General features: G+C 38.2%; 2 protein-coding genes across 2 annotated transcripts; both read right to left on the reverse strand.

Annotated features, from left to right (window-relative positions):
- Positions 1 to 5,249: 5,249 nt before the first annotated feature.
- LOC124264271 (zinc finger protein 629-like) lies at positions 5,250 to 7,355 on the reverse strand. Its single transcript, XM_046699011.1, has one exon. The coding sequence runs from the start codon at positions 7,353 to 7,355 to the stop codon at positions 5,250 to 5,252; it is 2,106 nt and encodes a 701-aa protein (XP_046554967.1).
- A 145-nt stretch (positions 7,356 to 7,500) lies between these two features.
- On the reverse strand, positions 7,501 to 14,282 carry LOC124264277. Its single transcript, XM_046699016.1, has 2 exons — positions 14,193 to 14,282; positions 7,501 to 9,204 (listed from the first exon to the last, which is right to left on the reverse strand). The coding sequence occupies exon 2, from the start codon at positions 9,070 to 9,072 to the stop codon at positions 7,501 to 7,503; it is 1,572 nt and encodes a 523-aa protein (XP_046554972.1). The 5' UTR covers positions 9,073 to 9,204; positions 14,193 to 14,282.
- Between the last annotated feature and the right edge of the window lie 229 nt (positions 14,283 to 14,511).

Here is a 14,511-nt window from a genome sequence, read left to right on the forward strand (position 1 = left end):
CATGATTGGTGAAAGAGTATATGGTTAAAGAGCAATTGGTTCTTTTGTCTGTCTTACAGTCTTGCCAAGTGATCTGAGGCGTCACGACTTGCAGTGGAGAGTGGTGTACCTTAGCTCTTCCAGGATCTGCTTTATCTGGATTTTGATTCTTGGTCTACCTTTAATGATGCATATGCTATTTCCAGTCAAGTCCTCACATCAAACACATAAAATTTTGTGGACAAAATGGAATTACTTTTTTAAATCATCACTTAAATTTACATTTTTTAACAATACTGTCTTTATGTGGTATTTGTTAGGGGTGGGTATTGCAGAGAATTTTCATATTGCGATATATTGCGATGCGAAAGCATATATTGTGATATGTATTGCAATATATTTCATGAAGTATTTTTAAACAAAAACTACTTATAATCGAGTTACTTCTTGATTTATAGAAAAAACAAAACACAACAAAATCACTAGGCTTGATTAAGCTTTAATAACAACTTTTAATCATGATAAAATAAAAATGTGAATACTATTTGGCACAAATGAAACAAGGACATATCTGAACATTTCCGAGTGTTACGAAGTTTTCCGAATGCAAGTCAAAATACCGGTTTTCAATCAGCGTATCGCAATACGTATCGTTTTCATGTCTGAACCGTTAAATACCGGTAAACCGGTTATATTGCGCAGCCCTAGTGTTTGTTTTGGGGATATAAACATAACAATGTCATAAAAACAAGGCAGATACATAAAATAAGCCCTTTTATCCATGTACATTAATTTCTCTTTGTAGTAGTAAACATGCTGATCAATAGTTATGCCTGTAGACATGTACACTGTATAGGTAATGACTTGCAACAATTCAATATGTTTATACTGTTTTGATGGCAAATGTTAGATGGTCTTATGTGTACATATTTTCAACATACTGATTAATCCTTCATCTGTATATAGCAAATAATGCAACCATGGGAGTTAATTCGAATTGGAATGAGTTCTTTGTATTTTCATGCCACATTAGCAGTTATCATTAAAACATATCAATTTTCAGCTGAAAACTTAATATTGTGTCATCAAATTGGGGGTTGAGGGGCATTCAGCAGATATAAACGATTCACACAATTGATCAATTTGAAACAAAATCGGCGGATCTGCGGAAAATTGCCATCCCTGAAAAGTGAGAAACTAATATCTGATTTGCTTTTTGAACTATTCATATTTTTATAATACTGTGGAGAAATGTTAGGGAGAAGTCTAAAATGTCAGAAGTAAAGTAAAGAATATAATTCCTCAAGTTTTGAGAATACACCATGAAACTAGGGATTGTTCTGTCAAGCTGATTCTACTCCACAACAAATTATATAAGTAGTTGTGCCCTTGAGTTGTCGGGCTGAGTTTTTTTTTTTCAATCCTCTCGTTACAACAACTGTTGATGTCAATCATATTCAGAGTACTAATGTGATTTTTGGGTTGTTGAAAATATCAATCCTTCAAATTTAGACTTCCCCAAAGAAGGAAATACTTAGATTCTTTGGATAATTTTTTAACTTCTTCCTTTCAACATTAGAAGTATTTAAACATTGTGTACTAATTACACCAACAGGATCAAATTGTACTTTTAGAGACTTGTATTTGACATTGAATATATAAATATTGCCGGTGCCTTTAATAAATCCCAGACTTTTGAAACTGATTTAATGAAATATCAACATTCCAGAAAATGTATTGATAAATGACATGTACATAATTTGATAATAAACCAATTTGTATTTTCTACTTACCTGTGATTTTGTTTTGTTAAAGTTAGTTTGCTTCCACACATGGGGGTGGTGGGGTAGCCTAGAGGGTAAAGTGTTCGCTCGTCACGCCACAGACCAGGGATTTGATTACCCCACATGGGTACAATGTGTGAAGCCCATTTCTGGTGTCACCTGCTGTGATATTGCTGGAATAGTGCTAAAAGTGGTGTAAAACTAAACTCACTCACTCAACACATGGTTTACATGCTTTTAATGCCACTTACTAAGCAATATACCAGCTGCGTGATAGTGGTTTGTAAATAATGGAGTCTGGACCAGACAAGCCATTGACTGATGAGCAATAATCCATGTTTCTGGGTCACGATGATCTATCAGATACATTAATGTGCCTCCCCCCATCCAGCATCAGTTCATACTCAGAATCCCCAAGATTATTAAACAATCACTACCTGATGTTCTCCTCCGGTGTAGTGTGTTAGAGCGCCCGGCCCGAGAGCCGGAAGGTCGCGGAGTTCATCCTCATCGAATACCAAAAAGACGTTAAAATATGGTACTTGTTGGTCCCTGCCTTACTACATTGATGTACAAAAAGGACTCAGAATAATGTGTCTGATTGGGGTATTCATGCTTCATGCGCATGGTATCTCAGTGGGCTAGCTCTATAAAACCAGCTTCAGTCTGGGCTAGTACAAGCAGCCGCGACATACACATACGTGGGTAGCCATATGAGGAAATATTCTAAAACGATAAACCCAATTTCACCTCACCTCACCTCACCTGATGTTCCTGTAAAGTATTTCTATACCTTTTCTCACCTTATACAGGGCATAGCCTAGTGGTTAAAACAATCGTGTGAAGACCTGGATGCGATTCCTTACATGGGTACAATGTGTGAACCCTATTTCTGGTGTACCCTGCCCCGATAGTGCTGGAACATTGCTAAAAGCAGCATAAAACTAAACTCACTCACTCACTCACCTTTTACATAATTGGCATCACGTGACATACAGCCATAGTGAAATCAACAAATAACAATATTTGAACCCATGTTTAATGGATCTTTAACAATCAAAGGGGACTATGGGGGTAGCCTAGTGGTTAAAGTGTTGGCTCGTCACTTACTAGAATCAAATCAAGATCCAGGTTCGACGGAAGGTCGTGCGGGTTCGATCTCAGGAGTACAATATGTGAAGCCAATTTCACTGGAGCGGCACGTACACATGCACACATGCGTGGAGTCAGCGAGAATATTCTCAGAATGCGACGATGACCCAATTTCACCTCGCATACTGTCCGCTGTGATATTATGGCTGTGGCTAAAACCAGCACAAACTTGGAATATTGACCCGGTTCGAGGATGCAAATCTGAGTACAATTGTGAAAGAGAAAGCATTATCTGAGGGTTTGTAAAAGTACAAGCAGTCATGTCTTATATAGAGAAAAATGGAATATATAGAAAAGAAATCTTACCCCATTTCCCCTCTCACCGCTTTACAGAATGCAGTCTACACACTCCAATGAGAAGAAAATTACATTCAACATGTACAACAGCTTTTAACTGTCACATTATTTAGGCATTTTAACATTTTGTCTTGGTTTTTATTAATCTCATAATCAAACTTATTAATAAAAAGAAATTTGTTCCCATCCAAGTACCTTATTTTTCAAAAGACAATTGTGTTTATTAAAACAATCATAAACATATTTCATCAAATAATGCAATTTCTTTCAACCACCAACCAAAGTCTGGACCAGACAATTTGATCAAAAACATCAATTGGGAACCTGCTCAAACCAATAAGAAATGAGGGTTTTGTCACAAATGAAGCAAGCTTTGTGAAGTCAATTTTCCATATGAAAGACAGAAGCAGCAGATATGTATTCCTGATTTTATTAAATAAATACAGTGAATATTGAAAATTATTCCCTGCATTGTCAGATCTGTTACACACATGATTCATTGATTACACAATGTCATTTAGAAAGTGGTCAAATGTAACATATGTTACATTTGGGATTATCTAAGTAAAGTACCGATTCTAGTATTTTTGTTGGGTTGAGTCCCATTCTTGATTCGAACCAAAACCCGCTCAGCCACCACAACTTCCAGTGGAAGTTTTCATCTGTGGGTGAAAGTGAGTGGGTTTGGGTGGGTTGGTTTTGAGTGAGTCAGTATTGGTTTTTGAGTGAGTTGTTTTTTGGGTGAGTAGGCGGGTACAGGTTTTTGAGAAAGGCTGCAGCTTTTTGAGAAAGGTGGGGGTGGGGTGCACATGATTCAGAAAAGGTGGGGTGCACACTTCATTTCCACCCGGGTTTCAATGGTCATTTAACAAACTTTCTGGACAAAAGGGGGGGTGGGGGTGCATACCCCTGCACCCCTCCCTCTGGATCCGCCTATGGGTAGGTGAGTGAGGTTTCACACAACTTTGATCAATATCTTAGCAATATCATAGTGGAGGAAATCAGAAATATACTTCACACATGGTTTCCATGTGAGGAATTAAACCCCAGCCCTTAGCACCACACGGACGCCATGCCCTGATTCTGACCCAGGAATCTCGAGTCGGACCTTGTGGCATATATAAAGTATTTCAAACTTTTGATGTCAAATAAACTACCCATGAAAAGTTTAGACTCACTAGTGTAATTGTAAGCCACTAACTGTCAACTGTTCTAAACTAGATTTTGCAAAATATTCCATACTGTTCACACATACAGGTACTGTTTACACATGAACTGATGTATTGTAAAATTAATTTGTAACGTTGAAAAGATTATTGTCATGGGTTCAATAAATGATGCAAATCAGTGTAAATTGGCGAATTCTTAACAAAACTTTACACCAAAACACAGCTGTTCACATGCACGATATTTGTACATGCTTTGCAGCAATCTGAAGCATGATCCTCATGCATTTCATCTGCATTAGGTTTGCAGTTGGTTCCCCAAGTTAGGGATGAAATTCATCTTCGATGTAACCACATATGTATACATAACATAGTGAATGTTTGAAGTGAGTCTAAACTTTTGATCGGTAGTATATTTTAAACACAAATTGACAAATCAATTCCTAGTTTTACATTTTATCAAATTGATGCCAAAAGATAGGAGGTTTGATTTTTGTTATCACCTATTTATCAGAGATTTCAACTGTTATTACTTTATATTGATATTATATGATTCCAGAAGACATCAAGATGAGATTCACTCCACACATACAAACTATATGGCTGAAGCTTCGGCTTGCCATGCCGTATTGCTAAAAGCGGCATAAACCTCACTCACTCACAAACTACAGTCAAGAGTACATTTCCTCATATGCTTTTAGTTAGCCACTTAGAGATTCCAGATCCTTGTCACACGTTGAGGATTCCAGGGTAGAAAAAACTGCATTATGCCTGACTTGTGTGATAGTCTGCTATAAAAAGCATAGGTTTTTTCAAATGCATTCTGATCTGGAAAGGGATGTTGTCGATCAGTGTGTGTTTAATGCCAGCATCAGACATTTCTGTCTTCTAAAGTTTCTTTCTTATGGTCTGCCATGTGACACATAAATTCAAACAAATATGAAAAGTGTTCAGAACATAATCTGCAGTTGAACATTTGATCCTCCTTGTAGTCTTTGACAAGTTCCTTAGCTTCATCATGATGTCCAAAGACATGGTTCTTCAGATCTGACAACTTTTTGAACTCGAAATGACACACTTTACATCGAAACACATGTGTCATTTTCATATTCCTGGAATGTTCATTATTGAGGTTGTAAATTTTATCACATTCTAAACACCTCTGCAAAGTGTCCTTACCACCAAATTTTGTATAGGTAACTGGAAGGTCATCCTTGTTTTTGAAACATTCCTGCAAGTGTTCCCCAATGAGCTGTTTCGAGGCCTGGGGTAAGTATCCTTCTGTGTCATACCAACACTTCCCGCACTTGCTGCACATGAGCTTGTGATTCTCTAACCTGCCATTGTGAGTCAAGGCGTGAGTCTTCAGTCCTGTGATGTAGCTGAATTTCTTGCCACACCACATACAAACATGCTTGTCTGCCTCCCTGTGAATTGCCAAGTGCTTCCTTAGCATGTTTTCATAAACAAAACCTTTAGAGCAGTAACGACAGATGAAGGCGAGGTGACTCTCCATCTCGTGTTTGTACAGTAGAGGAAGACCTGGAAAGATGCTATCGCACTTCTTGCAGAGGTAGGTCTTCGCTGGTAACGAGTTTGATGACGAGGGTGTGACAGGTGTTGAGAATATGACAGATGACGAGGATGAGGAAGAAGATGGGCATGTGACACTTGATGAGGTTGGGACTGTTTGTGAGGACTGTGAACTCTCACTGTGTCCCAGAGCATCCTCTACAACATGGAAGCTCCCATCAGCAGCTTCAGACACTTGTGCAGGGCAAGAATCCTCCATGTTGTCAATCCTTGGACTTTGAGACCTACCCTCAACTTTTACAGTCAAATGCAATGGAGGTGCTGTTTCATCCTTTGTCAATCCAGAAGGACCCAGAACCTCCGGTAGAGACCTCAACACAGCCAATCCTTTCTTTGGATTATTTAGAGGAACAGACATTTCTAAACCACCAACCTTATTCTCAAGGCTGTTGGATTCAGTGTCACCTTCCACACCAAGGTCGGAAATGAGATTAACTAGTACTGATTCCTGTCCAGCAGTAGATGCTGTCGAGTCTTCCTTCAGGGCTGTGATGGCCTTCTTCACAGCTTCGTTGGTGTGAGTGTACAAGTGTTTCTTCATGACGCTCTGATAGGCGAACACTTTCCCACAAAAGGGACAGGTGTGACTGATGTCCGGGTGGTCTCGTAGCATGTGGAGCTGTTGGGCGGCTACATGCTGGAACACCTTCTGACACTTGTGGCAGGGGTAATAGCCTGCATGACTAACAGGTGCTTCTAATTTCAGGCATTGTGTCTCATGCTGTTGGAATTTCTGTGAGTTTACAAAGATTCTACCACACTGCCCACAATAGATGTGAGCAGAACCTACTGGTACTGCTCCCTTTGTATTTTTTGCTGACCTTTTGTCGGATTTGGACTTTTTATATTCTTGAGTTGATGTAGGGTATGTCTTAGTTTTCCATTTTCTCCTTTTCACTGGTGTTAGAGACAGCATGTCTTTCAGCTCCTTTTTCTTTCTCTTCCGTTTAGGTCTGGTGCTGTGAGTCTGGACAGGCACACTCTCAGGTCCATTTTTCTTACTTTCAGTGTCAGCCTCTAACACATCTGATACTGTGAAAGTAGAAGAAGTAGATTCATCGATATCTGACCCAAATTCCTGCGGAGGGTTTCCTGCTGAATTGGCCTTTTCCTCACCAACTTGGAATTCTTCCTGTGGACATCCAGCTTCAGACAAACCCAAACCCTCACCATCAGTCTTCTGAGTATGACTTTGAGAACATGCATAAATACCAGGCTTCATATCTGAGGGCAGAGTTTCAGGATTGATATCTTCTTCAAAGTTTATTTTGCAACTAGATAAATATCTATCAGAGCTGCTAGTTTCATCATCATCAGTTCTAACATTGACTGCATCATCATCATCATCATCATCATTATCAGCTGGCTCTTCCTTAATGTGCATGCTAAAATCTCCACTGGCAAGAGAGGTATTAATCCGTTTAGAGATTTCTTCACTGTTGTTGAGTAAATCACTGGGGACCTCTTGGACACAGTTGCCTTCTCGTGACACTTTCCTTGGTCTTCCAGGACCTCTGCTACCAGGAGACTTAGGAGGTCGTCCAAGTCTCTTTCTTGGGTTCGAGACATTTTGCCAGTCTCTGTGCCTCTTTAGCTTCCTTGGCTGCAGTCTCTTTCTCCATATTCCTCTTGATGTTAAGAATATCTTGAACAGTGTATGTCAATTTTATTCCTCCAAGTGGGTTTGTAGATACCACTGGTTTCACTAGCCGAGATGCCTCATCATCAACAGCGATCTCTGATTCTTCTCTGGACGGAAGCTTGGTAGTGTCAACTCTCTTGTCTTCTACTAGAATCTCAGCATGTGCCTTCTGAATGTGATATTTGAGCTGAAAGGCAAAGCGAAATTCCTCATTACAAACTGGACATAATTTTTTCTTGTTTTCAGCCTGAGAGGTATCCGTGTCATCATCTGCAGTAAGATTTTGAATCATTTTGTTGTCAATAAGCCATTCTGGATGAACTTCTTGCATGTGAAGATTCAAGTAATAGGGATGAGTGTAGATCTTGTTTCTGCAGATGAAACAGGTCTTACTGTACCGAGCTCGAGGATTAAACTTTCCTTTTGCTCCTTTGTTCCTGGAGTCATCCTCCCTACATTTTTTCCTCTTATCATTTTCCAGTGTCTCTGGATGCACCTTCTGCATGTGGAACTTCTTATGGAACTCATATTGAAACTGTTTGTTGCAGATTTCACACACTTTGGGATTGACTGATTTGATCCCAACCATTTCACTATTCTCCACGTCGTATAAGGCATACCTTGCTATCATTTTGCTGTTGTCCTCTTTGTCACATGGGGTTCTTTTCTCCATGCTATGTGAGGTTCCTGGATCTTGAACTTGAGCAGATTTGTCGCCCATTCCATGTTCATGTTCTTCTTCTCTGTCCATGTAAATTTCAAACTCAATTGACGTCTCATGCTCGAGAACTTCCCCATGTGAACATGGTGAATCATTTTCGTATTCAAAACTAGGATTTCTTTTCACTTTCCTTAATCGCCTTTGTCTTTTAAATGAATTCTCAAGCTTTATCTCATCCTCATCTTCCTCTATCTGTTCTTCATTTGCACTCTGCTCTGAACCCTCCGAGGTAAACACTTCCTCTTTGACATGAACGTGGGTGTGGTTGTATGCAATATCATAACTGTCATCCACACTCTCTTCTTTGACTGTAGGACGTCCGACATCCTCATCCACAGCTTCTTCTGCAGCCTCTCCTGTGGATCTATGTGGAGATGATTCATTCACTGTGGAATCATCATCGGAGTCAGTGGGACTATACTCTGTCTTCACGATACTGTATTTTCCAATACCCTCGTTCTCAAAATCATACGACACAACCTTGTAGTCATGGATTCCAGAATCTTCTGCAGAACATTTCTGAGAGTGACCCATGTTGTCATGGTTACCAGAGTCACTTTCGTCCCCTTCATGAGGGTAACCCTGTGACATCACCAGGTGGTCATGTCTGTGAAAGTCTCCTTCAGGACATCCCGGGTAGTCCTGGGACATAGTGCCATAGTCGTCATCAGTTTCAGGTTCTTGCTTGATAATGATGTTTCCTTGGACGTAACATCCTCCTTCATCCATCTTGCTCATCCACCAGGATCTGTTTTATCTGTGAAGTATTGAATGTTTCCTCATTTGTATTGTCAGATCAAGGCATACATGACATCACTCTTCCACTGTATCTGCTTCTGTGCCTTTGCTCACACATTGGTTTTCGTAAATCTGAAATGCAAAATAAAAATATAAAAAAATTATGAAATGAAAAAAAACTCATTCTGGAGCAAAATGATATAGAAGGGCTTCTCTAATATTGTTTGTTCTGTTTGGACTGTCAGTAAGTTAGTGTATTTTGTTCAGTGTTGTTTTGAAATTAATTGAATAACTTCAAGTTGAAGTGGGAGGAATAACATGGTTATACAACTTATAGCATGGCATGTTAGACTAATGTGGGGAAAAAAACATGGTAAAACATGGCATGTCAGATTAAGGTGGGGGAAATAATATGGTTATACAACTGATAGCATGGCATGTCAGATTGATATAGGGGAATAACATGATATCATGGCATGTCAGATTGATGTGGGGAATAACATGGTTATCATGGCATGTCAGATTAATGTGGGGAATAACATGGTTATAACATGGCATGTCAGATTAATGTGGGGAATAACATGGCTATCATGGCATGTCAGATTAATGTGGGGAATAACATGGTTATACAACTGATAGCATGGCATGTCAGACTGATGTAGGAGGGGAACATGGGTTATAACATGACATGTCAGATTAATGGGGGAATAACATGGTTATAACATGGCATGTCAGATTGATGTAGGGGAATAATATGGTTATCCATGTAAATACATGGACATGTCAGATTAATGTGGGGAATAATATGGTTATAACATGGCATGTCAGACTGATGTAGGAGGAATAACATGGCTATCATGACATGTCATCGTGGATTAATGTGGAAGAATAACATGGTGTATTGACAACTGATAGCATGGCATGTCAGATTAATGTGTGGGAATAACGAGTTATCATGGCATGTCAGATTAATGTGGGGAATAAATAATATGGATTATGTGGGGAATAACATGGATCATGGCATGTCAGATGTTGGGGGACTAACATGGCTATCATGGCATGTCAGAACGTGGGAATAACATGGCTATGACATGTCAGATTAATGTGGGGGAATAATATGGTTATAACATGGCATGTCAGACTGATGAAGGAGGAATAACATGGCTATCATGACATGTCAGATTAATGTGGGGAATAACATGGTTATACAACTGATAGCATGGCATGTTAGATTATCATGGGGGTGGGGTGGGAAAACATGTGGTTATGACTATGTCATGTCAGATTAATGGGGAATAACATGGCTATCATGGCATGTCAGATTAATGTGGGGAATAACATGGCTATCATGGCATGTCAGATTGATGTGGGGAATAACATGGCTATCATGGCATGTCAGATTAATGTGGGGAATAACATGGCTATAATGGCATGTCAGATTAATGTGGGGAATAACATGGTTATAACATGACATGACAGATTAACGTGGGAGGAATAATGTGGTTATATATCATGGAGTAATAATTCATACAAAAATTCATGATTAACTATTACCAGACATAACTTATACCTTTTTGGATAGGATATCTGTGAGGTGAGTTTTTATTACTTTAAACTGGTGTCTTTCCCTAAGCTATTAATGATCATGATGAAACTAATATTCTATATTTATATTTTCCTAATATCTGATACTAATATATCTCTTTTAGTGGTAATAATTAATAATGAATCTTTGTAAGACTAATTACTCCATATATCATGGCATGTCAGTTTTAAGTGGATTGTTAAATGGTTTTATCCTGATTTGTTGGATTCAAAAGGGTGGAATAACATTGTCATATTATATCATGTTAGATTAATGTGGAGGGGTTAATGGTTAGATCATGGTACCTTACTTCAAATAAGAGAGCCCGGCACAAATAGGAGAGCCTGGCACAAAGTATGGACTAGTAAAACACAGCTAACTTGGATATGTAGACCAACAAAAAATGTCAACAAAGTCTGCCACTTGACAAGTTTAACAAAAGTTGCTATCAGTATTGTTCTTTAAATATATTTTCTGCAAATTATCAACAAATATGAACAAGTAACTTCTTTTTCGACCATGTTTCAAAGTGGGCACAAATCTGTTTGTTATTGTAGAATATTGTTGCAATACCAGGGGTGGAAATAACCCATTGCCCGATGTCCGAGTCCAGTGTGTTTTTCTGTCGGGCAAGCAAATTTGTATATCACACTGTACCGGTGTCCAGTTGACTTTCCAATGTTAATTATGTTGTTTATTTAGAAAATCAGCAAGAAAACAGTCGGTATAGAGGAAAAAAAATTGAATGGTACATGTGCCACTGTACCGAGTACACTATCAATTTTCAAGTTCTTTCCACCACAATAGTAAAATTGAGAACATGTCTTTTTTCTGATTCCTCTTAATTTTCCAACTGTTTCACAAAATACCAACATTCAATTATATGGTAAACACATGCCAAAGATCAGTGTTTTCAGCATGGCAGTTTCAAAGGAGACCTTACCAAACCCAAAATACCAATTGCGTGAATTTAAAGGACTTGCAGTTTAGTGTAGTGCACACTTTAAATTTGACCCCACAACTAATCTGAAATTATTGATACAATATAATCATATACACTGTCTGGTTATGTAATAATTCATTCTATATCTGAATTTATGTTTTTACCCTTTTTCTTAATTTTACCGGAAATTTAATTCAATATTGTTCACACTGAATTCAATGAAATCCTGTGTAACGCTATCGGCAGTGCACCAACTCACCGTTAATTTCAGGAACCAGGAGCAGTGGGATAGATTTGGGGTTAAATTATTGACCCATCATGCCAAAGGCCTGAGTTTGATTCCCCACATGGGTACAATGTGTGAAGACCATTTCTCCCACCCTGATATTGTTGTAGTGGCATAAAAACCATTCTCACTCACTCAATATGGTTGGTTGTTGTTTAACGCCGCACTCAGCAATATTCCAGCTACATGTCGGCGGTCTGTAAATAATCGAGTCTGGGCCAGACAATCCAGTGATCAACAGCATAAGCATCGATCTACATAACTGGGGTACGATGACATGTGTCAACCAAGTCAGCGAGCCTGACCACCCGATCCCGTTAGTCGCCTCTTACGACAAGCAAGGGTTACTGAAGATCAAGTCTGACATGGACCTTCACGTGTTCCCTCATTACAGGATGGAAGTAAATAAATAATGAGCATTTGATCAGAAATCTCTGAGTAGTTGCCATTTATAGGTTTTTCAATATTACTGCTGTAGTGGATATTGAATACAATCTAAAATCTGTTGAACAAATTTAAATTGGTTGGAAAAATGGGAACATAAAATTTGGTTATTGGTCCAGTGTTTTCAAAAGAAAAAAATGTTTACAGAACTTGGAAATGCATTTTGGAAAATTTATGAGCATAGTAAAAGTGTAGTTATGACTGAATATGAGCATAGTAAAAGTAAAACATTAAGAGACAAACACACTTTTGTCTGATGCCTTAATAAATGTTTTAAGCACATGTGTCTTGAAATCATATTCAGAAGGACATTTTCGCGACGCTTGGCTAATGAAACCATACACTGATTCCCGTCGGCATGTCAGTTAGTTGTGTAAACAGTGAGTGAGTGAGTTCAGTTTTACACCGCTTTTAGCAGTATTTCGGCAATACAGAGGACACCAGAAATTTGCTTCACACATTCTACCTATGTGGGGAATCGGCATGACAAGTAAACCATTTAACTTCTTGGCTACGCCATCGCCCCAGTTGTGTAAACAGCAAAACTTACACCTTATGTGAATGTTTTCGTCATGGTATTAAATAATGTTTACAAAACATGTTTTACCACCTTTAATTAGCTATTACAAAAATAAACTAGTCTGGGGCTTTTGTCACTAATAATGTAAGACTTGTCAGGATCTTTTGATCTTTCCATCCGGGTTGAGCACTTGATCCCTAACAATAAAGTCAGTATTAATAATGTAATTACCATTTCTAATATTAAAATTAACTTTATTTCAAATTGCGAAATTATCTTGATGAAAAGATTAAAATATCTTTTAACGACAGTTAAAATATTACCAATGTAAATACTTTGTATAACATTGAAGGATTGATTTAATTAGGAGATAAACATGTGTTGGCTAATTTCTGTGTGCTATTGAGTATTTGCACCATGGGAATTAATTTGGAACCGACGGCATTAGCCAGAGGTTTCAAATGAAATATTATCATGCTTCAAATACTCAATGGCCAACACATGATGTTTATCGACATTGTAAACACAAAAGTAAACCAAAAGATCCACACACATTTTTCTGTCTGCACCCATTGACATCAAGTGAAAAATGTACCGATTATTTGTAAGTATTGATACGCAGCGAATAGTGTTGCAATTTCTGGGAACTGAATACCATTCGATCATGTTTCTCAACCAATCAGATTAAAGAATGCAGTGACTTTTGGTTTACTATTTATCAAATACTCACTGACATTGACAGAGAGATGAAAACATACTGTTACATTGACAAACAAAAGATGTACGTCATGTATGAGAATTTTGAATCGATAATCTATATACAAACACCGCAAATATGTATAAATAATATAAATATACATTCAAAACGTTATTTACATAAATTCCTTAAAAATATTATACTGAAACGTATGTATTTTACAACACAAAAACATGAAATATACCATCACAAATTAACACAATAAAGTTCGATAATGCTGCTAAAATTTACGATTTTTAAAAAATTGCAGACCGTAGAAATTCAATATGGCCGCCTGAGAGAAAACTGAAACATCGGCCATCTTGACTGTACCACCGTACAATTTCCATTCAATCAAAATAAATGACTACAATCTTAGCATGAGACTTAATTGATACAAAAGGTGCACTTTATCATCGTGAATACGGAGTGCCAAGGAAACAACACAACGAATGAAAAGCGGAATACAACCCAATTTCTTGATTTAGTCCGTATGGTACGAGCGATCGAGATGTCGCTATTTTGAGATCAGCGATTCATTGTTTGTACAATCCTGACTGAACAATAACAGGTTTGCAAATCATCTGACTCTGTTTGCATTCTTACCTGTCATGAAAGTCCTTTGATGAAATTGACATGGAACTGAAATCAAGCTTCGACTGACTGTGTTGGCAGAGGCGTTGACATCTACAGCTGGCAGGGTGGAAGGGAGGTAACTCCTGCTGGGAACTATATCTCGTCATTCTGCGACGAATTGTTGATCAGGGGATCGAATCTCAATGTTCCATTTTTTACACATTTTGTGTAACAGTGTGTAACATATTGACTATTCGGAGCAGGGGCGGATACAGGTTTTTGAGAAAGCTGGGGTGCACATTCCATTTTCACGAGAATGGTCATTTAATAAACTTTCAGGACGAAAGGG

The sequence above is a fragment of the Haliotis rubra genome, unplaced genomic scaffold (genome assembly GCF_003918875.1).
Source record: "Haliotis rubra isolate DU_JTF1 unplaced genomic scaffold, ASM391887v1 Scf918, whole genome shotgun sequence".
Classification (NCBI taxonomy): Eukaryota; Metazoa; Mollusca; class Gastropoda; order Lepetellida; family Haliotidae; genus Haliotis; species Haliotis rubra.

What these genes read in the sequence shown, in the direction of transcription:
- LOC124264271 (XM_046699011.1), bottom strand. Translation starts at nt 7,355, where the DNA reads ATGCACATTAAGGAAGAGCCAGCTGATAATGATGATGATGATGATGAT.
- LOC124264277 (XM_046699016.1), bottom strand. Translation starts at nt 9,072, where the DNA reads ATGAGCAAGATGGATGAAGGAGGATGTTACGTCCAAGGAAACATCATT.